The sequence below is a fragment of the Cryptomeria japonica genome, chromosome 1 (assembly GCF_030272615.1).
Source record: "Cryptomeria japonica chromosome 1, Sugi_1.0, whole genome shotgun sequence".
Lineage (NCBI taxonomy): Eukaryota > Viridiplantae > Streptophyta > Pinopsida > Cupressales > Cupressaceae > Cryptomeria > Cryptomeria japonica.
The window spans coordinates 694910467-694937500 of NC_081405.1; the positions used below are offsets into that span (position 1 = coordinate 694910467).

Sequence of the window (27034 nt, forward strand, 5' to 3'; positions counted from 1 at the left end):
TATGAACATCAATGGATTCAGCCCCTAGTAACAAAATGAAATAGCAATGGCAAGTTATTTCCATATAAACCATACTCAAAGTCAGCCATCAATGAGTCTTTGAAGGGTAAGCATACCTGAATTGTTCCTCGCCTAATCTGTAACCACCAACATTTATCAAAAATTACATACATGTTATCTTATGTGGTAGAAATTGAATAATTTAACCAAACAAATTAAAAGAATATAAACTTAACTTAGTCAACAATTTAAGTAATTTAGTCAAATTACCTGGCTTGAAATATAGCCACACCGCTCATAGATACCTTGTTCTCGCAATTATGTTGAAGACAAAATACTGAAGTTTTCAACTGGTCTGATGATCTCAAGTATTGCTCTTAGTCTGAAAGATCAGGACTTGAAGCACCAGATGCCCCAAAGACAGGAAGAAAGAAAATATGAATAGACTAACAAGTCTATACTATGAAGCCTTAGATGCCCCAAAGACATTAACACATCCAATGCTTCATAGTATAGACTCATTAGTCTACTCATCTTTTCTTTTGAGGTTTGATGTTCATGGGAATCTATAACTCTATGTGTAAGAAGCCGATCTATAATTATGGATCATGATTATAAAATAAAATTGCATTAGTATATAGAGTTAGTATATCTAACCCTATCTCAAAACAATCATGTTATCCTACCCATGGAAAAGTATCCAGCAATATGACATCAAGCGATTATAATAGCTCTTGAAAATTAAAGAGAGGAAAGAAAACTTGAAAAATCTATAGATTTATACCTTCCCACACAGGTTTTATTGATCCGTCTTAAAGCAAATATGAACACCAATGGATTTAGCCCTTGGTAACAAAATGAAATAGCAATGGTGAGTTATTTTTATGTAAACAATACTCAAAGTCAGCCATCAATGAGTCTTTGAAGGGTAAGCATACCTGAATTGTTCCTCGCCTAATCTATAACCAACATTTATCAACAATTACGTACGTTTTAGCTTATGTGGTAGAAAGTGAAAAATTTAACCAAACAAATTGCAAGAATATAAACTTAATTTAGTCAATAATTTAGGTAATTTAGTCAAATTACCTAGCTTTAAATATAGCCACACCGCTCATAGATACCTTATTCTCGCAATTATGTTGAAGACAAAATACTGAAGTTCTCAACCGATCTGATGATGTCAAGTATTACTCTTAGTCCAAAAGATGGGGACTTGAAGCATCAGATGCCCCAAAGATGGGAATAAAGAAAATATGAATAGACTAACAAGTCTATACTATGAAGAATTGGATGCCCCAAAGACACGAACACATCCAATGCTTCATAGTATAGACTCGTTATTCTACTCATCTTTTATTTTAAGGTTTTATGTGTATGGGAATCTATAAGTGTACGTGTAAGAAGCCAATCTATAATTATGGATTATGATTATAAATTGAAATTACATCAATATATAGAGTTAGTATATCTAACCCTATCTCAAAACAATCATGTTATCCTACCCATGAAAAAGTATCCAACAATATGACATCAAGAGGTTATAATAGCTCTTGAAAATTAAAGAGAGGAAAGAAAAATTGAAAAATATATAGATTTATACCTTCCCACACAAGTTCTATTGATCCGTCTTAAAGTAAATATGAACATAAATGGATTTAGCCCCTAGTAACAAAATGAAATAGAAATGGTGAGTTATTTCCATGTAAACCATACTTAAAGTCAGCCACCAATGAGTCTTTGAAGGGTAAGCATACCTGAGTTGTTCCTTGCCTAATCTATAAGCAATATTTGTCAACAATTACATGTTAGCTTATGTGGTAGAAAGTGATAAATTTAACCAAACAAATTACAAGAATATAAACTTAATTTAGTCAATAATTTAGGTAATTTAGTCAAATTATCTGGCTTGAAATATAGCCACACCACTCACAGATACCTTGTTCTTGCAATTATGTTGAAGACAAAATACTAAAGTTCTCAATCGATTTGATGATGTCAAGTATTGCTCTTAGTTTGAAAGATTGAAACTTGAAGCATCAGATGCCCCAAAGACACAAAGAGAGAGAGAGGTTGATTCCAATAAATGACAAACCTTAAAAGAAAAGATGAATAGAGAAACAATTCTATACTATGAAGCATTGGATGCCCCAAAGACACGAATACATCCAATGCTTCATAGTATAGACTCGTTAGTGTACTCATCTTTTCTCTCATCTTTTCCTTTAAGGTTTGATGTTCATGGGAATCTATAACTCTGTGTTTAAGAAGTTGATCCAAGCAACTTGTGGTGGTGTTGTTCGTGTTGGCTCTGTTGGACTCTACAATTAAGATTCAATACATATTATTCAATAAGATTAATAGTGAAGCATAACAAAATATTAAAAAGTGTGTTACCTTATTGAGCTTCGCTTTGTTTCAAGAATAGTTTAATATTCTCTACTTAACAAGGCCAACCATGTGAAGGTGGAAGCTCATTTGGCCCCTCCCCCCTAACATCACTCTAAATTCCTCATTAACATATAACATTCATTCATTATTTCATCCATTAATTAAATATAACATGCATTCATCATCACATAATATTCATTAACACATAATATTCATTAACACATAACATTCATTAACACATAATATGATTACAATCATTTTTTTTTTTTTTGGAAGCTAAGTAAAGACTAAGTGGAGTATCATTTTTCTTCATCATTTTTCCACTCTTCAATTGTTGTTCCCTCTGCTCACAATCTTAATGTATGCCTAGTCCTATACTCACAACGTGGATGCCTATGCGAAGGGGGGTCCGCTGCAATAACAAAGAAATAGGTTAAATTGATAAGTTTTTTAATTATTGTTACAAGTATTTCATTAATTAAAATAACATTACAGGTGTGCTCTTTACCTGATGGGGCCACACCATCTCCCTGATCATGTTGTCTAGCCTCATCCTCAACATGTTGAACACCCTCTAAATCCTCTAGAGTTGAAACACAAAGGGTTACATTAATCAATACACCAATAGCAATTAAATTTGTTTAAAAGAATAACAATGGTTCTCTTTACCTAATGGGGGCACATCACATTCCTGATGTTTTCTAGCATGATCATGCTCAACTTGTTCATCATGCTCTACATGCTCTAAAGTAAAATAAGAAAAGGTTACATTAATTACTACACCAATTGCAATTAAAGATGTTTAATTGTATTAATAATTACATTAAAAAAATTGTATAGCACATGAATACCTCTAGTACCAGGATGCACATCATGACCTTCATCATGGGCAGGTTGTCCTCCACCCTTAGCAGGTTGCATTCCAATGTCATGTGCATTGTTATCACTGCTTGCTTATTTAAAACAAATATAGTTACTTTATGGTGGAATTAACATCGAATAGATTATTGCTCAAGTATTCAATTTTAAATAATCTTCATTTAGGTTATCTACATGTGTGACAGATGCATTGGAAGCTTGTGTTTGCCCACTCAAGACTCTTAGGCATTCAGCCACGGCTCCATAGCCTTGCTAGAAGGTAATCTTCATGTCATCTTCTATAGGCGCTTTATTAAATTCAGAGCCCTGCATTTTTGCATATTATCATGAATTTTACTTCTATTGTGTAATTAAAAAAAAAAATTGTAATTTATTATTTCGATGCAATATTTTATTTATTGATATGTACAGTTCGTGCAACAAATTTCATGTAACCACTAGAGCTAAGTTTGTGATGCCCGTGTTTTTCTAGTCTTGTGCACCTTTGTTACCTTCGATGTGTCAAGAAGCCTATGAAAAGTTTGAAACATGTTAGATTATGTAAAAATAAAGAGTAATGAGTACATAATTACATTGCTTATAGTATCACATACCTTCTTGCACCCGGTGGTGTATGTCCTTTTCTCTTTTCAACTTTCTCCTTTCCATCTGAAACCAGGTCCTTCCACTCCCTCTATGGAATCATGGGGGGATGCTCATACTTTATGTTCTTCTCTAAATGTGTCCTATATTGGTCCCTCACATACTTTAGTTATGTGCTAGCTTTTTGAAGGACCTTGGTTTGTTGAACGTGTCATTTCTGAACAACACAACTAAACAGTTTATGAGTTCATCTTTTAATTGTTGATTTTGGGCATTCCACTGTGTACGTATGATGGGCCCGAAGACTTCCAATGTAATTTCATTTAGATTTTTATAAAAAATATCATTGCCTGGAAAAAAAATAATGGGATCATTAGTCCAAAAAGAGTGATCAATAAGTAAATTACAATTGGACTATATATAATAATAATTTTAAAGTACCTGGAACCTTCTCTATCTTTATGGGAACGAAATCATCGGTCACCACAAAAATGATCGGCAACGTTCCAATATTAGTAATACAGGAAGATCCAGGAAATGTTGCTAAAATATCACCACTAGTGGCCTCTGCATCCTCAGGTCCATGTCCTACTACACCCTCTTCCCTGTGCTCGGCGCAGCTAGAGGTCGGTGCACTACTCAATGCCTGCATGTTGCATGTTGTCGACATTGCAGCAGACAATATAGATGCGGATGATGGGGTCAGATGAGGTGGTGTATGCATAGGAACATGGACAACACCTGAAGTACCTTAAATAATACATTAAATATACAATACATTAAATATAGGAGCAATAACACATTAACAGAAGGATAGGAACATGTAAAAATATGAGGTGGTGTATGCACAGGAACATGGACAACACCTAAACTACCTGGAGTACACTGATCATGGCCAGCAGCATCATGAGGACACAAAAAAATCCTGAAAAAGAGCATGTACATATTTTAGTTCATGACCTAAAAGAGTATAAAATATAAACCATGAATGAACTTATGTTATAATTAAAGATTTCATGATAGCTTACTTGCAAGTTTTGTAATCTCTCACTCAATTTTTTCACCCTCTTTTACCTCATCAGTTTGAGGGACTATGAATAACAATTTAAGGATTTCTTTATTAATTTTTTTTCATCTTTCTTATCATTTTATCATTGTTTATGGAATATGCAATGTCATCATCACATAATAGTGAGTCCACCTCTGTATCGATGCTGTTAGGTACTGCAAGTGCCTTTCCCCAAACATCCAACGATACAACAATATAAGTAACATTATAAAAATTAATCGAAAACCATAAAGAAAAGAACATAATAATATAACATTTTGCTCCTATCTAATTTTTACAATTACAATGAGGTTTACCTGCTGGGTAGAAGTGCCTGAAGATGCATCCCAATCTATGATATGGTTCAGAACCTCCTCCCTACGATCAATGTCGCATTGTGATAAAAATTAAATATTAAAAAACATTAGCGAAATGAAACCAATAGACTTATGAAAAAAACTTAATAATAAAATGGTATATTGAAGTCATTAATTGGAGGTTGGTTTAAATGGTATATGGTATGTACCACCCCCATGGTAGTAACTTTGTTTATATCTATGTGATTCAGATTGTAATCGATTAGAATCTCTTCCCCTGCACTTATTGATTTTATCACAAATACGAATACACGTTTTCCCTCCTATGCCTCGAATATGCAATTAGGTTGCCTATTAGTTGACCCAGGTCGTGTACTGTTTATAAAGCCTACAATATTCCCTGTTCCTTTTGGTATTCTGTCAATGTACATAGCCACTATTTTACTTTGATCATTATCTTTTAGCTATATATAATTTGTTGACAGTGCATACCTATGCATACTTCATGTATATTGAACCAGTTGCATCCAATCTTTGTAAATGTAACAGGGTCTGACATAGTCCATCAATTCAACAACTTTATTGTAACATACATTTATGTCATCCATGGAAAATAGGCCCAAACCATGTAATGACGATGGTGTTATGCGATATATCCTCTCATTAACACAAAAATCAATGTTTATTGGAGGAAGTTCCTTGGGTACCCATTATTTCTGTAGATGTTTGTACCTCAAGGGCACCTCGATGTTGCTTATGCTATCATCATTATAAGAACATGACCCCCCTTTAACAAGAAAAAATTCCTTGTGTTTATGGAATTTTCTTCTAATCTTTTGACCTCTAGTTGATCTCCCTCTTTTAGATCTACTACATGTCTCGCTTTCCTCTTCTCTTCCTAGATTTCCCTCGCTTGAGGAAGACACATAGAACAAATACCTATTTGGTGGTACGTGCACTCCATCAAATGAGAAAGATAGTTGGTAAAGGGTCGATTGTTATTGTGAGAGGAAATAAATTTTAGGATTCCATGGAGATAGACTACAAGAAGTTGTAATAGATGGTTCACCATATCTTGTTGAGTTTTTGCAAATGCAGAAAATAGATTTGAGGATGGGTTGTCAAAGGTCCATTGCATGGATTGATAAGAATGGCTCATGATTTTTCCCCAAATTCATTATTGAGGGTAATGTTGATGAAGAAGTCACCCCTAAAGTTGAGGTTGAGATTGAAATTCAAATAAGTCTAACCCAGGCCTCAAGTGTTGATAATTGTAATAGAGTTGTTGCTAATGTGGAGGTTTCAAAAACTGAGCAAGTTTGTTTTCCTGGTAATTTTGGAGTTTCAAAAACTTAGAAAAATAGTCTTCCTGGTCACTTAAAGAATATAGGAGGGCCGAGAAAGTGGAATGAGCTATACCATGTTGATGTTAAGGTGGTTTAGGTGAGAAAAAAATCAAAGGTTTAACAAAATATAGTTGCTAAAACCTGGCTTATTATTAACCCACTCCAAGATGGGTGTAAAGAGAAAGAAAGAAAATAATGAAGGGTTTCTATAGGGTGTATTGAATTATACTTGTTGATCCATGAGAAGAATCCTCGCCTTGCCGTAATGTATACTGTACAGGATCCTCGCCAAAGGGGTTCTGGGTCCTGCATATGTAATTCATTTATCATATGTTAGCTTACATCTTATATGAAGGTCAATCATAATCAGATTTATAGAAGTCACATGATACATATGCTAAAGATTACATAGTAGACAACATGGATAGATTTATTTCTTGTTACAATTTGCAATCATCATAGTTTATACAAATACTAAAATAAATGGTAAAGATTATTCTTCAGGACTATAAAAAATCAATCATTTCATCACACTACAAAATACACATTTAGGGGTAGGTAAAAGTAACTTATTTATTGATTAGAAAAAGGTACATACAACTAAATACATGTTTGTTCTAAGCATTTTATCAAACGGTTCACTACCTTGCTGCTATTGGTAAAAGCCTAAAATAGGTGCTATTGAACAAACTATGGATACTTGGAAAAAATCTATTGAAGCATAGTAGCAAGAAATAACATAGACAAGGTAGCGAACTATTTGAAAAAATGCCCCAAAGAAATGTGGTCTCATGGTGATAGTATTCCATGACAATCCATAGTAGTTTGATTGTCATGGCATTCCATTACCATCATTGCATTCCATCACCATGAGACCACATTTCTTTAAGGCATTTTTTCTGACAATTCACTTCCTTGTCTATGCTACCACATTTTTCATACATTGCTTATATTAGTGAAATAGTGCAAAAGATATATTCAACATAGCTTGGGAATGTTCATTCGGAACACAAATTCTCTAACATGGCATGAAAGTAATGAAAATTACTAATATACCTTCCAAACACTTGAAATCTAGGAAAACATAATGATAATTCATATACATCCATGATTGACTCCTTTAGATGTGTTGGGACTTCAAATTTTTTAAATTTGAAGCCCCATAAATTAAACCGAAATTAGTATTAAAGCTAACGACCAAGCATTGATTTTCACCTTATAAAAATTAATATAGCCCTTAAGTCAAACACAAATAAGCCTTTAATATCCACTCATATGACTTCATATTGTTTGTCCCCGATCAAAGTTAAGATATCTAGCATACGAGATCGAACATCATCGAGATCATCGAAATCATTGAGGTCAGCATGTTTTGATGAGATAAGCACCTTTGATAAAAGTATTTAAATCTTCATCGACATAATACATATCATTGAATAGAACTTTTCTTGCAGGGTGGCCAAACATTAAGCATCGATGAACTCTGATATGCAATGAGAAGTGAAATAACATTATTGAGGGGAAAAACATCATCAAAGAGCATTAAGTATCTTCTATTTTTAACTTTGATAAAAGACTAAGACACGATAAAACGCAAAGGAATTTTTCCGAAGGGGAAAGGTTCATCGATAAAGAACCTTGCAAGATGTGGTCCCCACTATAGCAGCCTTGAAGAGAATACAGTCTCGATGAAACTCAATAATAAGTAATCGTTGGGCTAATAATCATCAAAGGGAGTACTCCATAAAAGGACTTCGATAACATAAAGAGCTTCTATGAAATAGAAAAAAATGTCACCGAAAGAACAATCTTCATTAAAACAACATCAATGATGGCGATGAAAACAGCAGAGTGATAAAGAGGAAAATTAAATTATCGAATTCGCAGATATCATCGACGACCTTTCCTTGATAAGAAAGCCGCTGGCAAAGATGATCAAATACACATCATAGAAGTGGACGCTCTCATCAAAGAGACAATCTGCTAATAAAATTTAAAGCCACGATTTTGATGAGACTTGGGGTTTTGATAAAATGTAATGAAGTTTCATAGAAGAAGAAAATCATATCGATAACCAAAAACAAAGAACCTATTTTGATGAAGGCATATCAAAGGTCATCGACAGGGTGGAAATCATAGAAAATAAGATGATATGACATTTAAAACAATTTCAATAAACATTTAAGGATTAATTCTCACATGAGTAGTACTCATCGAAGCTGGTGTATCATAAAGGAACTCAAGTTGGTGAAATTTACTGTTGTGAGAACATCATTCATTTTTGCATTGAAATTCAAAACATAAAGAAGAAGTTGTTGCAAAGGGAAAAACGCTCGTGCAGAATTTGCAGAGACATAAAGTTCAACAACTTGGAGAAAGATAAAGCATAAGGAGAATTCAAAGACGAAGCTAGAATTGTTCTGTAAGCCTGAATCAAGTGATTTGCTAACAGTTATTTTTCTCCATATTTGCACATTATGGAATCATCTTCAACTACTAGGCCTTCCAGGGGTAAAAAACCAAAAAATTATCCACCTGCAGAGTCCAGTGAGACTACTAAGAGAAAAAGGAAAAAGAAAGAGGGTAGGGCATTAAATCAAGACTTGTTAGGAGCCTGTTTCAAACCATATAAAGCTTTCTTCAATCTACAAACCATATCTTTTTCATTTGTCAGTGAAAATCCATCAGGTTGCTCAATGTAAACTTCTTTCTCAAGATCACCATTCAAAAATGCACATTTGACATCCATTTAATAAACCTTATAGTTCTTATAAGCTGCATAGGCAAGAAATAGTCTAACAACTTCAATTCTAGTTATAGGTGCAAATATCTCACCATAATCAATTCCTTTTATTTGAGAATATCCTTTACAAACCAATCTAACATTGTTCCTTATAACTTGACCATCCTCATTCAGTTTATTTCTAAAAACCTATTTAGTTCCAATAACATTCTGAATTTTAGGTCGAGAGACTAAAGACCAAGTTTCATTCTTCTCTATTTGATCTAATTCATCTTCTATAGCCTTTAACCAATGTTTATCCTTACAAGCTTCAATAACAGTTGCCAGTTCAACTTGAGAAATAAGACATACCTCTTCACTTTCCAATTTTCTTCTTGTCATTACTCCCTTGTTCCTATCTCCAATAATTTGATCTTCAGAATGATTTAATCTTACGTACCTCGGAGTCTTTTGAACTTTAGGTTCACTACTTTGATCATCAATCATAGTTGAATTTTATGATTGTGTCGGTGTAGCTGTTTCAGCTTCCTGTGTCGGTTGAGGCATTGTTGGTTCAGTTATGATCATTTCCACTACCTGTGCCCTATCATATGATATAGAATGATTTATGTATTGTTCATCCACTTTCACATTAACACTTTCCACAATTTTCTGCAATCTTTTGTTATAACATCTATATGCTTTGCTCTGAATTGAATAACCAAGAAATATCCTTTCATCACATCTAGGATCAAACTTTCCAATTGAATCATCTCTTTTGATATAGCATTTACTTCCAAAAATTTTGAAATACTTAACAGTAGGTGTATGTCCAAACCATAGTTCATAAGGGATCTTACCGGTTTCACCTTTAATGTGAACTCTTTTGAATGTGTAGACTGTTGTACTTGCTGCTTCTCTCTAGTAGATATGAGGCAATTTGGCTTCCTTCATCATAGATCTAGTTGCAACCAAAATGGTTCTATTCTTTCTTTCAACTACTCCATTTTGTTGAGGAGTCCTAGGTGCAGATAGTTATCTTCTGATTCCATTTGTCTCACAATAACTGTTAAATTCATGAAAAGTGAACTCACTGCCATGACTTGATCTTAGACATTTGATTTTCAATCCAGTTTCTCTTTCAGCCTTCACTTTAAAGATCTTGAATTTCTCAAAAGCTTCAGACTTCTCCCTTAGAAAAGTCACCCACATCATTCTAGCATAGTCATCAATAATCAGCATGGAATACCTATCACCTTAAAAGCTTCTAGTCCTTGTTGGACCACATAAGTCAGTGTGAATCAAATCAAGTACATCATTAGATTTATCATGTATGCTTTTAAAAGAAATTCTGACTTGCTTACCCAATTGACATTCCTTACATACTGGATTATGAGGCTTCATAATCTTAGGTATATCTCTAACTGCCTTAGTTGAACTGATCTTAACAATACCATCAAAATTAACTTGACACAACCTCTTATGCCATAGCCAACTCTCATCAATATGAGCAATCAAACATGTCTTATTACCAGTGTTCAAGTGAAAGATATTACTTCCTATCTGAATACCAGTTGCAATCTCCAAACCAGTTTTGTTAATGATTTTGCATTTTCTATCCTTAAACTAAAGTTGAAAACCCTTATCAACTAATTGACCGACACTCAAAAGTTTGTGCTTTAAACCTTCTACATAATAGACATTATCAGTGTTATGCTTGCCATCCAAAGAAATAATACCTCTACCTTTGATCATACATGCCTTATCATCTCCAAATCTGACTTGACCACCATTGTATTCTTGCAGGGACATAAATTTCCTTCTATCTCTAGTCATATGATGTGAGCATCCACTATCAATTACTCATTCATCCTTATTTTCAACTTTGGCTGCCAGGGCCTTCTCTTCTTTTTTGATAGCCGATTTTGGTTCATCTTCCTTCAAAGCATAGAACACCCATTCCTTTCCATTTTCAGATCCACTAGTTGAGTCTTTTGTCGGTTCATCTCCAGAGTCATCAGTTACTCCTTCCTCATCTACTATGTAGCAATGTTTGTCTTTCTTGAATCTATATCTGTTTGGGTTGGGCTTAAAAGATTTCTTAACTCTTTCCACAAACCTTGCATTCCTTTTAGGACATCTAGATGCAAAATGACCAATCTTATTACATGCAAAACATTTAAAAGATGTTTTTCCTTCATACTTACTTCCAGTTAGACCTTTAGGTACTCTTCTAGCAAATAAGGCTTCAAGTTGCTCAAGCTCTTCATCTTCTTTCCTCATGTCTTCTAATTATTTTGCATATAGGGCTCTCCAATCACTTTTGTCGGTAGATGTTGATGACGATGCATGAAAAGCAGGTTCAGACTTTACAACACCGGAAGATCCAAAATTTTCAAGCTCAAAAGCAAATAATTTCCCAAACAGAATGTCTCTGCTGACTGAAGTGTTTGCCATTGTTCTTAACTCATTAATTGCAGTTGCCTTCATCTTGTAAGCCGGTGGAAGGCCTCTCAAAACTTTGGAAACTATTTCATCTTCACTAAGAAATCCTCCACAACATTGAATTCCCATAACAATCTCATTTACTCTTTCCATAAACATAGCAATTCTTTCATTTTCTTCCATTTTCAAGTTTTCATACCTTACCCAATGACCATCAAGTTTAGCAATTTTGACAGTAGGGTCACCTTCATTCAAAGTTTGCAATTTGTCCCATATAACCTTAGTCGATGATTTGTTAGTCAATCCCATGATATGTTGATCAATAAGTGCGCAGAAGAGGGTTTCTCTAGCTCTGCAATCATTTTCGATATTCTTGTCCAAGTTTGCAGGAGCAGGATTGTCGGATGTCGGATGCCGGATCATAAGGTGTGTATCCTTTCTCGGTGATCTCCCAAATATCCTTGCCAAGACATTTAAGATGAGTCTCCATTCGAATTTTCCATATCTCATAATTTGTTCCATCAAGTTTAGGGATTTCTCTTCTAAAAATAGTTGCCAGTGGATTAGAAGTGTTAGCTGCCATAGGATCTACCTCAAGCGGTTAAGCTTCTGCAAAAGAGGACCAAAGCTCTGATACCAATTGTTAAGATAATTGGTGAACAACTGAGCGAGGGGGGGGGGGGGGGGGAGGGGGGTGAATTAGTTGTTAACAAATTATAACTTTTAATCCACAATATAACCTTAAAGAGATCAAGTACCGGTAAAGCACAAATAGATGTCAATAGAAACAAATACCGGTAAACAATACAGTTTAACAATTAACCAGGTAATCAATGCAAAGTAATCATACCACATAACACCATGATTTGTACTTGGAAAACCCAGAAAGGGAAAAACCACGGTGGAAAGCCTACCCACAGTCAGATGATACTTTTGTAGAAAGTATGTGTTACAATGAGGGGTTGCACTTGCAGGAAGGCACATTGACTAGAGCATACTGCTCATTACAAAAGAGTCTCACTAACTATAGAGAGGCTACAACCTTCTCAAGATAAATGGACAACAATCCAATAGAATGAACTGCCATAAATAGCATCTACCATGCCTGATTACAATCTCGGTTAAGCTTAGTGTCAGAGGACTAAATCCTCTTTTGAATCCAATCTGATCACCAATGGTCGACCAAATCCTCTGCCTGAATGATATTACAATATTCGCACTTTACACTCCTTGACCATGACCTTTTCATAACCATGATACTTCACAAAGAGTTTCTACCTCTTATTTATACAAATCCTAAGGCCTAAACCAATTAGGTTAGCCACCTAAAGATATTACAATAATATCATTACATAATTCCTTATTACAATGATATGCCATGTTGGCCTAAGATCAAAACAATAATAAAAAATCCATAAAACATCTCAAATCATCCAAGTAACGTGTAGAGTACACACTAACATGATACCAGTCCATAACCTAAATAGATACCAGACCTATTCTGGGTCCACCATGCCAAAGCAATGTCTTCAAGCAATTGAAGCATGATCAACGAACATCTTCAGCATCCTGAAATCCTCGAAGAAGCTGCACCAACACCAATTGTGCATCTTGCCATGATTCCCCAATAAAAGCTCTGTCGGTAAAGCCTTAAACAAGTGCCGGTAAGGGTTTACCAGAGTGTATGATGACATCCAATTATCAAGCCAATATCAACATGCTTATGGAGCATATAACACATGAAATCCAATATACTTTACTGATCCAAACATGCCAAAAGTGCCCAATAGATAATCTCTTCTACCGGTAACACTAGATCTTATACTGGTAACCTGTCTGTCGATAACCATCCATATCAGCCAATGTAAATCTGTCTACCGATAACAGCTAGTGTTGACATCAATGACAAAACATCAATGCCACACATATTCATAGTGCCAACAAGGTGATGAGGCTCAAACTAGCCATTAGTATTCATCCCAACTACAATGCTTGATCACAAAAGAAAAGATGCATGGTCCAAGAGAAACAATTGTTGTACATCTAAAAGGTCAATGGATGCTAATGTGTCGGATAAATGTCTACACATCATGCTAGCATCAAAGTACAATAGATTCTCTAAAAGATTAACACATTAACACGAGATAAATGCAAAAGTGACATCAGTTAACACAAAAAAGGAGAAAAATAAATAAAATTAGAAAACAGAATTTTACATTAGGATAAAAAAAAACGCTGAAGCAAAGCCAAATAAGCTAAATAACATATTACGGGTTACAAACATTAAAGTGAGCCCAATACATATTATGAACATTTCAAAAATATGCAATTTCTATGATTACACTTTCTAAAATGTAAGTGATATTCAAATTATGTTTGTGGATTCTTTGATGTGATTTTGATAAATGAACACAATTAGATGTGTTTAAACATGACATAGCAACACTTTGCACACACAAGCCCAACAATTTTGAATTTGAATTGTGCAAGCTCAAGAGTTAGTTCCATAGTCATGGGATCAATCCCACACTCACAAGAATGGTCCAAGTTGATGAAGCTATTTAGCATGGAATGAATGTCTACATTTAGAAGGTGCTAAAAATGTGGCATATGAGAATGGATAAAGTAACAAGAAGAATGTAAAATAAATGTAAATAGAAATAGGTAAAAGTTTGAAGAATAAGCAAAATCTCACACAGGATCACACTATTTGTCAATATATTATATAATAACATTAAGACATTCTATCAAAATATGTGCAAAACTAAATGGGAAGTATTTTGACATTACACTATAATAACATTTCAGACATTCTATCAAAATATGTGCAAAACTAAATGGAAAGTATTTTGACATTACACTATCATATTGAATGTTGTTTTGTTAGTCAAGAAGTATTTTGCCATTACATTATCGTAATGTTGTTTTGTTAGTCAAGAAGTATTTTTTGTTTTGTTAGTCAAGAAGTATTTTGCCATTACACTATCGTATTTGAACGTAGTTTCATTAGTCATATATTAAAGTAAATCATTTTTTTTTTTTAATAGATTGCTATGTACCACTAAAGGGCATATATTTTTCTTCACTCTTGGTTGGGTCCAGATTTTGATAACTTAGTAATGTTGGTTTCTTATCTTTAATGAAAACAAGCATCTAACACATGAATGATATTGTCGGTCCAGTGAGGTCAGTTAGCAAAATGAACCACTCTAAAAGCCAGGGACACTTGATTTAATGACAAAGTCCATGTAAACATCTAAATGATACTGAAATCAAAAGCTTCTACAAAAAGCCAAGGACTAGAGCTCAAAGCACTTGGGGGCCTAAGACCCCCAAAGAAATGTGCAGCTATATAAAAGATTGCCATTCCTTCATAAAAAGGATGTCCTTAAGTGTTAAAGGACCCTTATATAAGCCAAGGTACAAAGAAAGCATGTGAATTGATAAGCAGGAAGCATCGTAAATGGTATGCAGCTGTACTTATACTTCCTGAGTGCTTAGTAGTTTCATTTCGATTGTTTCGATTAATATAAATGTTATTGGAAGATGTTCATACATGGTTTTTAAAAATTAATTATGTAAATAAATTTGAGTTCTTAACATTTTATGGAAAATCCATTTTTTGACATTTTTTAACTCGAGGAAACATGATATGAAAAAGCACCAGCGAAAATCCAATCCAGAGCACCAATGACGTACGAAAATTTTACTCTGATAATAGTTGTTCCTTCATTACAACACTATCAAAAGGAATTGAGATGCTTCAGAGAAACATTTGCTTCTTATAAACCTGATCGCTATTTGCTGACCTCAGTGAGCAATAGACATATCCGATTGATACATCTGGCAGCAGGTGTAGTCATACCACTACGTGGCAGTAACTCTGCAGGTTCTCTGAATTGAGAGAGCTCTCAATTTGTAAAAGCAACCTAAGCTTTTTATGACTATTATACCCAGCATAATGCCTAATTAGGCACTTACAATCAAATGTAATTGCAGCCAATTTGCTAAAAATGGACTTCCCCACTGCTTCATACTGTGTAACCATGAAATTTCAAGCAGCTAAATTCCTGTCACCGTCCAATAAGGATCATCATTTGATAGAATTCTGTGCGTTAAAACTCCTCAGGAAGAATGATAGACAACATCAGCTGCTGTACAAATTCAGCTCGCTGCATCCCCTCTTCAAGCATTTGCTTTGATTCCTCATCAGGCACAGATGAATCAGCACTGCAAGAATGAAAAAAACTCAATGATGAGAACACTGAAAAACCTATACGCATATATAATTGTCCATCACAAAAAGTATCCAGAAAGTAAAATTCTTACATAACAGACCTAAATTTTACTTTTCAATACTATTCACAGATTAAGGCTGCATAAACCTACAGAAAACTTTTCATGTCAGTTCTAATGAACTCATGAATATAGGAAACCCAAAGCAGGACAATGGCTTATATGTACAGGGGTTTCTAGCAACCAAACTGGACAAATATAGCAAATTTGCATTACAATTAGCCGTGAATGGAGACAAAATATTCACCCTGAAGTCAGTTACTCGCTGGACATTTCATTAACTGATATACTAATTAATAGAATTGGAAAATAAAAGTTTTATATTAAATTACACTGAAAATGTTTTCAGTGACATGCAAATAAGGAATTCAATCTAAAAACATACTCTCTCAAGTAAATCAGGCAATATTTCTCCATTTCAAATGGCCAATGAAACAACATATTTTAGCCAATCGTTTCAATGTCAATTTCCAAATGAAACAGAAAATTCGACGCCATGGAGCTGAATGGCAATTTCATTCCAATTCTTTTCGTATGTTCTTAACATCATCTATTTTTGTTACAAGAGATAGAAACAATAACACACTAAAAAAATGATATATGATAGAATAGCTTTCAAGTTTGATATTGCAGACTGAACATAATATATTACAAGGGTGTTCTACCCTCAAACAAAATAAAATAATTTGAGAATAGTGAGAAGTAAAATCAAAATTTACCTAACAATTCCCAATCCCATCTCTCGTGCTACCCAATTAAATTTATAGTTATCAAAACACTCATAAAAAACCAGAAACAAGGTTGTTATTTTGTTACCTCTATGAATGTAACTAGAAATCACTTAATAAAAGATCAATTTAAGTATGAAATTGGAAAATTCTGTACAAACTACCACATCACAGAATTATTAACTCTCTGAACTCCAGTTAAATTTTTTTATAGTAGACCTCTAGAGAAGCACTGATAAGCTCTCTCCGGTAGAAATTGTGTAATAAGACGTGACATTTTACTGTTGAGAGATATTATATCACTTAAAAAGATCTATCAAATGCTAAAATTAACGATTTCAGGTTCATTTGAATGGAAACTAAAATTTGTGGTCTTTTAAATTGCATACAGTTGTTTCAATTAGCGAAGATTTTCCGTGAAATTTTAACCTCGTCCAATATTAATGCTTCATATTATATATTACTTATATATAGTTATCAAAACACTCATAAAAAAACAGAAACAAGGTTGTTATTTTGTTACCTCTATGAATGTAACTAGAAATCACTTAATAAAAGATCAATTTAAGTATGAAATTGGAAAATTCTGTACAAACTACCACATCACAGAATTATTAACTCTCTGAACTCCAGTTAAATTTTTTTATAGTAGACCTCTAGAGAAGCACTGATAAGCTCTCTCCGGTAGAAATTGTGTAATAAGACGTGACATTTTACTGTTGAGAGATATTATATCACTTAAAAAGATCTATCAAATGCTAAAATTAACGATTTCAGGTTCATTTGAATGGAAACTAAAATTTGTGGTCTTTTAAATTGCATACAGTTGTTTCAATTAGCGAAGATTTTCCGTGAAATTTTAACCTCGTCCAATATTAATGCTTCATATTATATATTACAGGTGTAGCTGGATGAGTAAAGCTCAGTCTACTCCCAAATTCAATCATGAGGTTGAAACCTAGGGTCACAAACAGAAATAAATCTTCTAGTGGGCTTTGACAAGGGATCTCATCTGCCAAATGGGTGTATAGGTTCACCCTGACCTACCAAAAACTCTATATTTTTATTTAAGAGACTTACCATGTTTACTTGCAATTTATAGATTACCGAAAAAGGAGACTCGCTATGGGCTCATTTTAGTACAAGTTCATGCTTGAATCTGAAAATATTCAATGTAGTAAGCAGAGGTTTTGATGACACTATATAAAACCAATTATTGTAACGATTGACTTTAGTGACAGTAAAATCTTGCTGAATAGCATATTTGAAGCAAAAATTAGAAATGCTACACCCACTGTTCTCATAAAAAAACGTCTGCTAGCAAACCTCAATTATAAAGATACCATTGCACTGATAATTAAGTGTCATATAGATATTGGAAGCTGACAGTACAGAAAACGTTGATCAGAAACAAAAAAAAACTCATTCTAGCCAATTTCATAACTGATGATCCTAAATTTTGGTGCTGAACTAATATTGTGTTAATTCAGAACATTGTCGTAGAGATTTGATCAAATACAACTTAAGCAGCATGTATTCTGATAGGCTTCTTGAGCAAGAATAATCAGAGATTTCAGCACTACAACATTTAATCCTCATAGAACCCAAATATCAAAGAAGAGGTAGAAAGAAGAGGTACCCACAATCCTTGAGAGAAATACATGGAAAAGATTTCGGCTCGGCTCTTCCAAAGGTAGAAATTATATGCCCGCTAAATAAGTTGCTTTAAGCTATTAAGTCCTGAAGAAAGCAGAAGGGAATCAAACAACACAGTACACTGCCTAAGTCTCAAAGATGTGAGACTGGCAACTTAAAACCAAAAAAATATTTTGTTCCATAAATCAACCAATTAATGCCACTAACTTTTATTACCCAATACCTAAAAATAAAAATGTAGACTCGCTACTTTAAATCCGAAAATCACCAAGCCAATTCCCAAGCTTTCACAGCTGATATTGTGCCCTTCAATCTGTAGGACATATGCTAAATGTGAAGAGATGAACTATAAACAAACAATATATTTAGCCCTATATTCACAAATGCAGATTCAAATATATAAAACCATAAACACATACAAAAAGCCGGGTGAAAGGGCATTTATCACCGACATGTACTGCAGAAAAAATGGATTAGATTCAATGATGCTCCAAGTATTTCAAGCACCTTGCTAGGTAAGTAATATTTTTAGCGAAGATCATGTTTCCTTGAAATAGCATAAAAATTAATGAGATGGAATATAATTCAAAAATGACAACTCTTTAGTGGTTAATTTCATCTTTTTTCTTCCTTTGGACAACAAGAACTACTAATTTAATTGATAAGAACTCTTTAATTGATAAGAAAAGCATCAGAAGGTCAATGTTGAGAGATCAAATTCAAAAAAGAAAAACATACCCACTACAAGATAAACCTAACAATACATAAAAGAAATTCGAAGCCTAAAATATATATAATAATTATCTTTCCCAGGCAGATTTGAGATTCTATATAGAAAGATTCAAATGGACACAATTTATAAAAGTACGTTTATGAGATGATAACTTACAATCAGATGGCTGGAAATTGAATTTGGTATAAAAAGTATAAATGCATGATTGCAATGAGTTGTTGGTAATATGTTATAACGTGAGCCAAAAGACTGAATTCATTTTGATAAGAAATGGTGAAATGTCAATGGTGCATCAGTAAATAATATTTGCAAACAAATATAAGAGAAGCTTGCAAAATACCTGACTATAGCCTGTGAGTCAGAAGATTCCTTTGCTGAACCTTCCTCCATGGTAGCACATGTATTTTGAGGTTCATGCGTCTCCATAGAAGGCAAACCACAAATGAAAGACGAAAGTAAAGGATCTGCTGTAGCCATGGAGGCATCTGGATGTAAGTTAGACCGTACTCCACCTTTAACATTTTTCCTTCTGCGTTGTGTGTGCTTTGTGGTTAAGGAATAATTAAAATGAGATACATCCAGCTTCGCTTATAAATTTTATCCAGAACCTGCACTCTTAATTAGTAATTGGGACATACATGACCAAAACAAAGACATGAATAGTTGGCAATAAATATCACTCATCTAGGTGAATGTAGAAACAAGATTTATTAAGAAAATAAAAAATATGTGTTCTATTTATCTTATTTTGTGCTATCAGAGACGAATCAGAGGATATCTTGAACAAGTGGCTGTGCTGCCGAGTGATATGCCCAACAATATCCATCCCAATATTTGTGTTGCAAACAGGACATGCCTGCATAAATTCAAAAGCAGAATAAGCAGAGGTAGAAACACTGTCTCCTCTATTAGATCAAAATACAAAACTATCCCACTAGATCATAGCATAAGACCCTACAATGACATAAAGCAGAGAGCAGGGAGTATTGCTGTAAAGAAATGAAACAGGAAGTGGTCAGAAGAGTCAGAAGACCCTTCTGCACTGTACATGAATACTGTCTTCAAGCTGAAGCATATTTCAAAAAAAAGGAAAATCAAAAGCTGAGAAAGATATTAACAACTATTCTAATAAAGGAAAGCATACCAGTCATGTGGAAAGGTTCTATTCTCCATACTTGGGAATGGACTGAAAGAATGGAAACTAAATGAATTAACAGTTAGGATGTAAAATTCCCAAATCTCTAGGGAGACTAGAAGTGTTACTGGCTCCTTGTCTACTGATAAATTTAGTAGACTGTTTGAGAGTAAGGTTAGACCCCAAGGCATATAAAAGCACTGAGGTTGCAAATACATTGGGATCCTTTCAGTGGAGTCTACCCATTTAACCTTGGCATCTAAACCATTACAGCCCATTGGAGACTTGCTTCATGAAGCTTTCTGATGAAAGAGAGGTAGGAGATAGAGCTCACAGCACAATCAAGCTACTGAATCTACATTGCAATATTTAGATCAACCAATCTGATATCAAAAAAGATGCATGGAAACAATGGTCATTTGATCAACAAAACCAGCATAAATATAATATGATACATCAGAAACATGTACAGGTAGAACTCTATCATAGCTTATTTCAGGATAACAAGCTACCATAATTGATAAAAGACAAAAATAAATGAATAGTCTACCATCTTTGATACTTTGTTCTTTCTATGCTCGTACCTTGTTTACAAAGAAAGAGGCTTGCTTGGAGATGAAATGATTAATACTTAAAGCAGACAGTACAATTTTTACCTTTTCCTTGCAAGACTTGTGATTAGCATGAATGACAAACCACAAGTGAAATTTGAATGAACAAATGTTTTTAAAAATTGGTGAATTCTTGAAATTGCACTGCACCCATCATACCAGAACAAATTTAACAAGTTTCAACGTGAAACTCTGAAGAGATTCCTGGCTTTATTCAAACAAATGGGACAACTATTGACATCTGCTGCCTAATTTAAGGCAGAAAACGAATTTATTCATTAAATTAACCAATCATCTACTCTTTGATCTGGTATAACCCTGAAGAGAGGAATCTAGAAGAAACTTGAAATGTTGGAAATAAAAAAATATTACATGTGAAATTTTTTACATAAATTATCATTTTATAATGCCATATAAACTACAAACGACATTTAGTAAATAGTTGAAAGTACACAACTACTTCTTACTATTCTCTAAAGGAAAAGTAATCTGTCTTAAAATGCACTATTATAGACTGCAGAGGAGTATTTCCTTATATACTTGCAAAACAAATTCCAAGCATAGATATAGACAACTGTATCCTGTTCTCAGATATATATCTAACAATCTGCCTAAACTTTCTATTAAGTATGAAAAGCAAAGAACACACTAAACTTTGCTACGAAAGAGATAGGAGTAGAGAGGTTTTAAAAGGATTTTTGGTTCATGTGAAAGGAGTCAATGACTTACAAGAAACCCTATCATGGCAATCATAAAGCAGGAGAAACAATAACTTTATCATCTTCTTACCACATGTATGGTTTCATGGCAGTGCTCTTCCTCAACATGGCAACAGAGGGATGCTATATCGAAATCCTGATAGCAATATGGGCAAAGGAAGTCTAAGCGTGTGGCATCTTCTCCCTCTGCATCATCCATGCAAAAGTATTGATCTGTATTCAAATACAGAAGAACCATTTGAATGTGAGAATAGAATTCAACAAAGTTGCAAACAGAGTAAACGCTGTTTGTTAAGGGCATGCTTGGTCAGCAACCAACTTTACTCCCTTTTAATACAGTATGGCAAAAAAAAAGCAACTAACAGGCAGTATAATTTAGTTTTTGTCAATATAGATTGAAAAACAGAATCTGCCATGAATCCTTCAGACAAAAGTAGCATTATTATCTGCTTGCTTTATTGCATGATTAGGTATTTAAGTGTTTCCTAAGTCATAAATAGAAATAATATTAAATGTAAACTGGGGTATTTTTTTATGATTTGATAAAACATAGCCTTGAATAATATATACTGCTCCTAATTATTAAAAAAGTGCTCACAAAAGCAGAGCCCTACTGTGCAACAGAATATATATAAAAAATTCTTGCAGTTAATTTGCTCAGGGGACTAATGGATTTTCAAATATCATATAACCAGTTAGGAGCTAATATGTGAATCACTGAGTGTTGACAAGGCAGACACCCAAATTCGAACCAGCATTAGTCACTAAACACAAATGAACTCTTAGATAAGTTGCCCTTCCATAGCTTATTAAACTGAAAAGAGAACAGTCATGATGAGATGGATGAAAGATTTTATTCTGCTACTAAATTGTGGCAATTTAGTTAACAAAGCCATCTCGCAACACAGCTTGAAATCTACTGAACCACAACCAACTGTTTAACTAGATTTATAATGAGCTCGAGGAATATGATCTATAACGGACAGTTATTTAATGATCCCATAGAGGGGAACTACTGCAATTTTCTCCATGCTGTAAAGAGATTTGCAGGGAAATGGTTCAGTTAAATTTTTTATTTTTTCTCTAGCAGGTCTTCTTCAGAAAATCCAAGAAACTTTTGTATGGAAACTATCATTAAAGTTTTTTAAAGGAAGCTATTAAAAATTGGCTACATGCAGACAGCAATCTGGCAAAGTATTTAAGCGGTTGCAGGAATATCTGCTAAAAATTCCTAGCCAAAAATCCATCACTTGATTCTTTTGCTGGAGATTATTTTTTTCATGTAGTTCTACAAGGCAGTTGACTGCCTGACCAGTGAAGATAAGAGTAGTCGTCTCCACCACAGAGCCCTGCTCTTACGCCTTTTTTCACAAGAAGACAGAATAGATTTACATGTAAGTTTCTTTTGATTTTTGTAGAATAATGTTTACATATTTGTCTTGTGGTTGAAGTACAATGATTTTAAAGTTTGAACTGTTGATTACTAAATTTTCAATTTGCTTTATGTTTATTTTGATTTTTGTAAAATAATGTTAAATTTTTATCTTATGGTTGAAGTAAAAGATTTTAAAGTTTCAACTGTTAATTACTAAATTTTCAATTTGCCTTAATCAGCATTGTGAATGATCACTAAGAAGAAGTCAGAACTGTTAATAAATTTACCCTTTTTTCTTAACGAGGAAAATTCTGAATAAAATTTAAGGGAACACATCCAGCCATGGATAAGGCTTCAAGCACAGTCTTTCAAATAGAAGAAAATTTTCTTTTGCGGTAGTAGAGTTTAACTAAGACATTAATTCATTTTTCCTTTTGAGAAAAAAAAAATCCTTTTAATTTTCCCTTCTTAAAAATGCTGTTTCCTTTGATCACGATGACATTAGCAGAGACATATACAAAAATTCAAATTTCTTAGAACTGATCTAAGGAAATTCTGGACAATAAAGAATGATTCTGTATATGTATAGCTACAAAATTGGCAATTTTACAATATTTCCCTTTGATTAATTTCTCTACTTTTTCTGGAGAACCCTAATGAAAATGCCAGAACATAAGACAAAAGCCATAAAAAATCCCTAATTAGGTTGAGATCTTTTTTGTAAAGGACAAGGCTTCAAATTTATTGAGGTGTTACTGACAAGTTATGTGACTAGATGAGAATGTAGGACAAAACCTTATTAAAAGCCTCAATTGTTTTTCAGAAAAATTACCAACGGATAAAAAAATTTAAAAAAATCGCAAGTTATCTCGAAAAGTTTTATCATTTGTATCAGAAAACAAAAAAAAAATGAACAAAACTGAAATAATAAAAAATAAAACAAACTTGAGAATAACATTTCTAAGAAAATCTTTGGGAGGATTTCCGAAACTATGGGGAATAACATTTCTTCAAGTTATTCTGCAACTTTGATACCCTTAAAAAGCTCTAAATTTTAGAGATTTTCTAGTAAATGACAAGGCTTCCAATTTTTTGAGCTTTTCTGAAAAATTAATACTACAATTTTCTGAATGCGAGCCAAAGCCTTCAAAATCTGAAAACTACAGTTTTTCTCCATAATAGATAACAACACTTCAAATTTTCCATGGCAACTCATCCATTAGTGTTTTAGAAATGCCTAAAAAGGACTTCAATAGCTCCTGTTTTTCTGCAAGATTTAACTTTATTTTTATAACGCAAGCCCAATCCAAAAAAAATTATATTTAGAGATAATTTTCAAATGAATAGGTAAGAAGACCCCAAATTTCCAGAGTTCTTCTGGAAAATTTCTGCGACTTTGTCAGAACGCAAGCCAACGCTTTAGAAAACGTAAAACATCTAGAATTTGTTTCTAATTAACGGACAAGACTTCAAAATCCTGGAGTTTTAGATTTATTACAATTGAATGACAAGAGTTCATTTTTCTGGAGTACTTCAAGAAGATTCCGGCAACAATTTCAGAAAGTACGATAAAGCCTGAAAGAAATTCAATTTTCAGAATTTTCTTTCCCAAGGACAACAAGTCACCAAACTACTGAAATTCATAAGGGAGTTTCCTAGTAGCCAAGGCCTTTGGAAAACTAAAATTTTGCAAGTATTTTATCTTCTTGTCAATAAAGAGCCCGAATGTTTCGACTCAGAAAAACCTGAAAACTTCAGAAAATTTTTAAAATGAGAAACAAGACTCCAAATTTTTCGACTTCTTCCGGAAAATTTCCCAATGCATGCCAGAATCTCGAGAAAATCAAAGGTAATTGGAAAAAATTTCTGATTTCTTAGCGCACAAGCCAAAACTTTTAAAAGTTCGAAAAACTCCTAAAAGTTTTTTCCCAGTCTCACAGAACGCAAGCCAAACTTATAATTTTTACAAATTTTAACAATTTCCAAGGCAGAGAAAAGAAACCAAATACCTGGGTATGGAGAAGCATTTCGCCTGGCGGCAGTGACGCGCGAAGCCCAGAATTCGGGGTCCATGACGATAAAATGTCCGCTGAACAATTTGGATTCCTCTGCAATAAATATATAAATACCCTCAAATCTAAGGGTATATTAAAAATAAATAAAAATCTTGTTATCTCAATCTCCACAGAAATCAAAGGTGGGATGTGAGGATTTATTGTTGAGACAAAATTTGTTTTGAGGAGAAATGAATGGTTGGAAGGGGTATTTAAGTCCTTGAGCTGAACCTTCTTTTTCCTCTTTCTTTCTTTCTTTGTATGGGTAACTTCGCCTTTGTTTTTTTTCTTCTTTTTCTATATAGAATCTTCACATGGGCTAAAGTGGAGGGCCACTAAAGTTTCTAGGACAAAATAAAGTGGGGACGTGAGGAAAGTGGTAGGATAGTGCAACAACACATTTGGATGTGAAGTATCACAAATGTCTGACATAGGCTTTTTATTCTTTAAACATAAGTTGTTATAGAAAAATATAAATAATCAAATGAGGACATAAAGTTTTTTATGTTTATTTTAGATGGTACACGTGTTTACACTGAAATGGCATTATTTTTATTATATTTTTTTATTAAATGATATATGGGATTATTAATTGTTTTAGTTGTGTCAATCATTTTAAGATTTGTGGGACAAGTGGAAGAAAGTTTTACATTATAACTTGGTGCAGAATTAAAATCACCATGTAAAATTTTGGTTGAGTTCGACTAATACAATCTTCTTATATAATTCATTTAATCTAAGTGGGGAATAATTTAATTGAATGTTATATCAAATTCATTGTATTTCTACCGTCCATGTTGATATTATGCAAGATTTCTGGATTAAATTGTGTGAGAACTTTTGCATCAAGGTTATATAACTCAAGGTTAGGAACAATAGGCAATAGTTTGGTATTCAACTTGAAGTTAGAATTTTTGTGATTACTCTATGGTAATATGAATCTAGGGATGAGCGATAAGGTTGTGATTGCAAAATTATCTTGTATATGTTAACTTATAGTACAAAATCTATAGGCATTTGTTCTTCACTTTGTTTGATGTGTCTTGGTGTGAATCTTTTGCACTTATGAGAATGTAGAAACAGAAAAGCATTTCATTTTAAAGTGTGATGCCTTCAAAGACAACAGGGACAAATATGTGTATATCTTGGTAGCTGGCTCCTAACATAATTTATTCAACGAGGGGATTGAGAAGTTGGGGGCTCTCATCATCACCTTACTTAGGAAAATGATGGAATTGCAAAAATTGGATTGATTAGGCGGTTGTCCCATATGCTATTTCTAGCCTTTTGGACGTTAAAATGATTTCTTTCTTTCTACATCTTTTGGTATCTACAAGCTAGTCTATTTAAGAATGTACTAATAGGGTTGTTATTGTGTCACTAGAAAATGTGTTCTCCTAGATAAACCCATAGAAAATTGTAAGATGATGGCACAATATTGTGCCCCACCATTTGACTTAAATGTCACACTAAAATTAATATTTTTAACTAAATTTTCACTTTTGAAGATGATGTGAATGGCTTTTAGATTTCATATGTAAATTCTAAAAAAAATTACTTTAAAATTTTTTAATCTCATTTTTTAAACATTTGTTAATAACTTGTTTATTATACTTTATAGTGTTTTTAATGAGTGATATTATGTCATCTAGCATAACTTTTTTATAAATCAAGTAAATTCGTATTTTTAAATTTATGTCAGTAATATTGATATCTAGTGTTTATATTTTTTATAATTTTTTGTTATTTTATTTATTTATTTAGAATAACATAATGTCATTTAACACATACATATATGTCGAATGGCATAATATTATTCTAAACTAAAAATAATAAATAAAATTTATAACAAAAAATTACAAAAAAAATATAAGCATTAGATATCAATATTATTGACATAAATTTAAAAATATGAATTTATTTGATTTATAAAAAAATTATGCCAGTTGAGACACACGTGCATGTACATGTGCATGCATGTGTACACACACAAATCA

At 33.3% G+C, this 27034-nt stretch overlaps 1 protein-coding gene across 3 annotated transcripts; it reads right to left on the reverse strand.

Moving 5' to 3' along the window:
• Positions 1–15412: 15412 nt before the first annotated feature.
• On the reverse strand, positions 15413–25281 carry LOC131044637 (protein DEHYDRATION-INDUCED 19). 3 transcript variants are annotated; one of them, XR_009372634.1, is made up of 7 exons: positions 24993–25281; positions 21679–21821; positions 19921–19999; positions 19484–19682; positions 18634–18723; positions 18398–18494; positions 15823–15960 (listed from the first exon to the last, which is right to left on the reverse strand). XR_009372634.1 is itself a non-coding variant. In XM_059221511.1 (5 exons), the coding sequence occupies exons 1-5, from the start codon at positions 25054–25056 to the stop codon at positions 15846–15848; spliced, it is 600 nt and encodes a 199-aa protein (XP_059077494.1). In that variant the 5' UTR covers positions 25057–25273; the 3' UTR covers positions 15413–15845. The 3 variants fall into 3 exon arrangements, 1 of the variants encoding a protein (XP_059077494.1); XR_009372635.1 differs by having other exon boundaries at positions 18394–18494; XM_059221511.1 differs by lacking the exons at positions 18398–18494; positions 18634–18723 and having other exon boundaries at positions 15413–15960; positions 24993–25273.
• Between the last annotated feature and the right edge of the window lie 1753 nt (positions 25282–27034).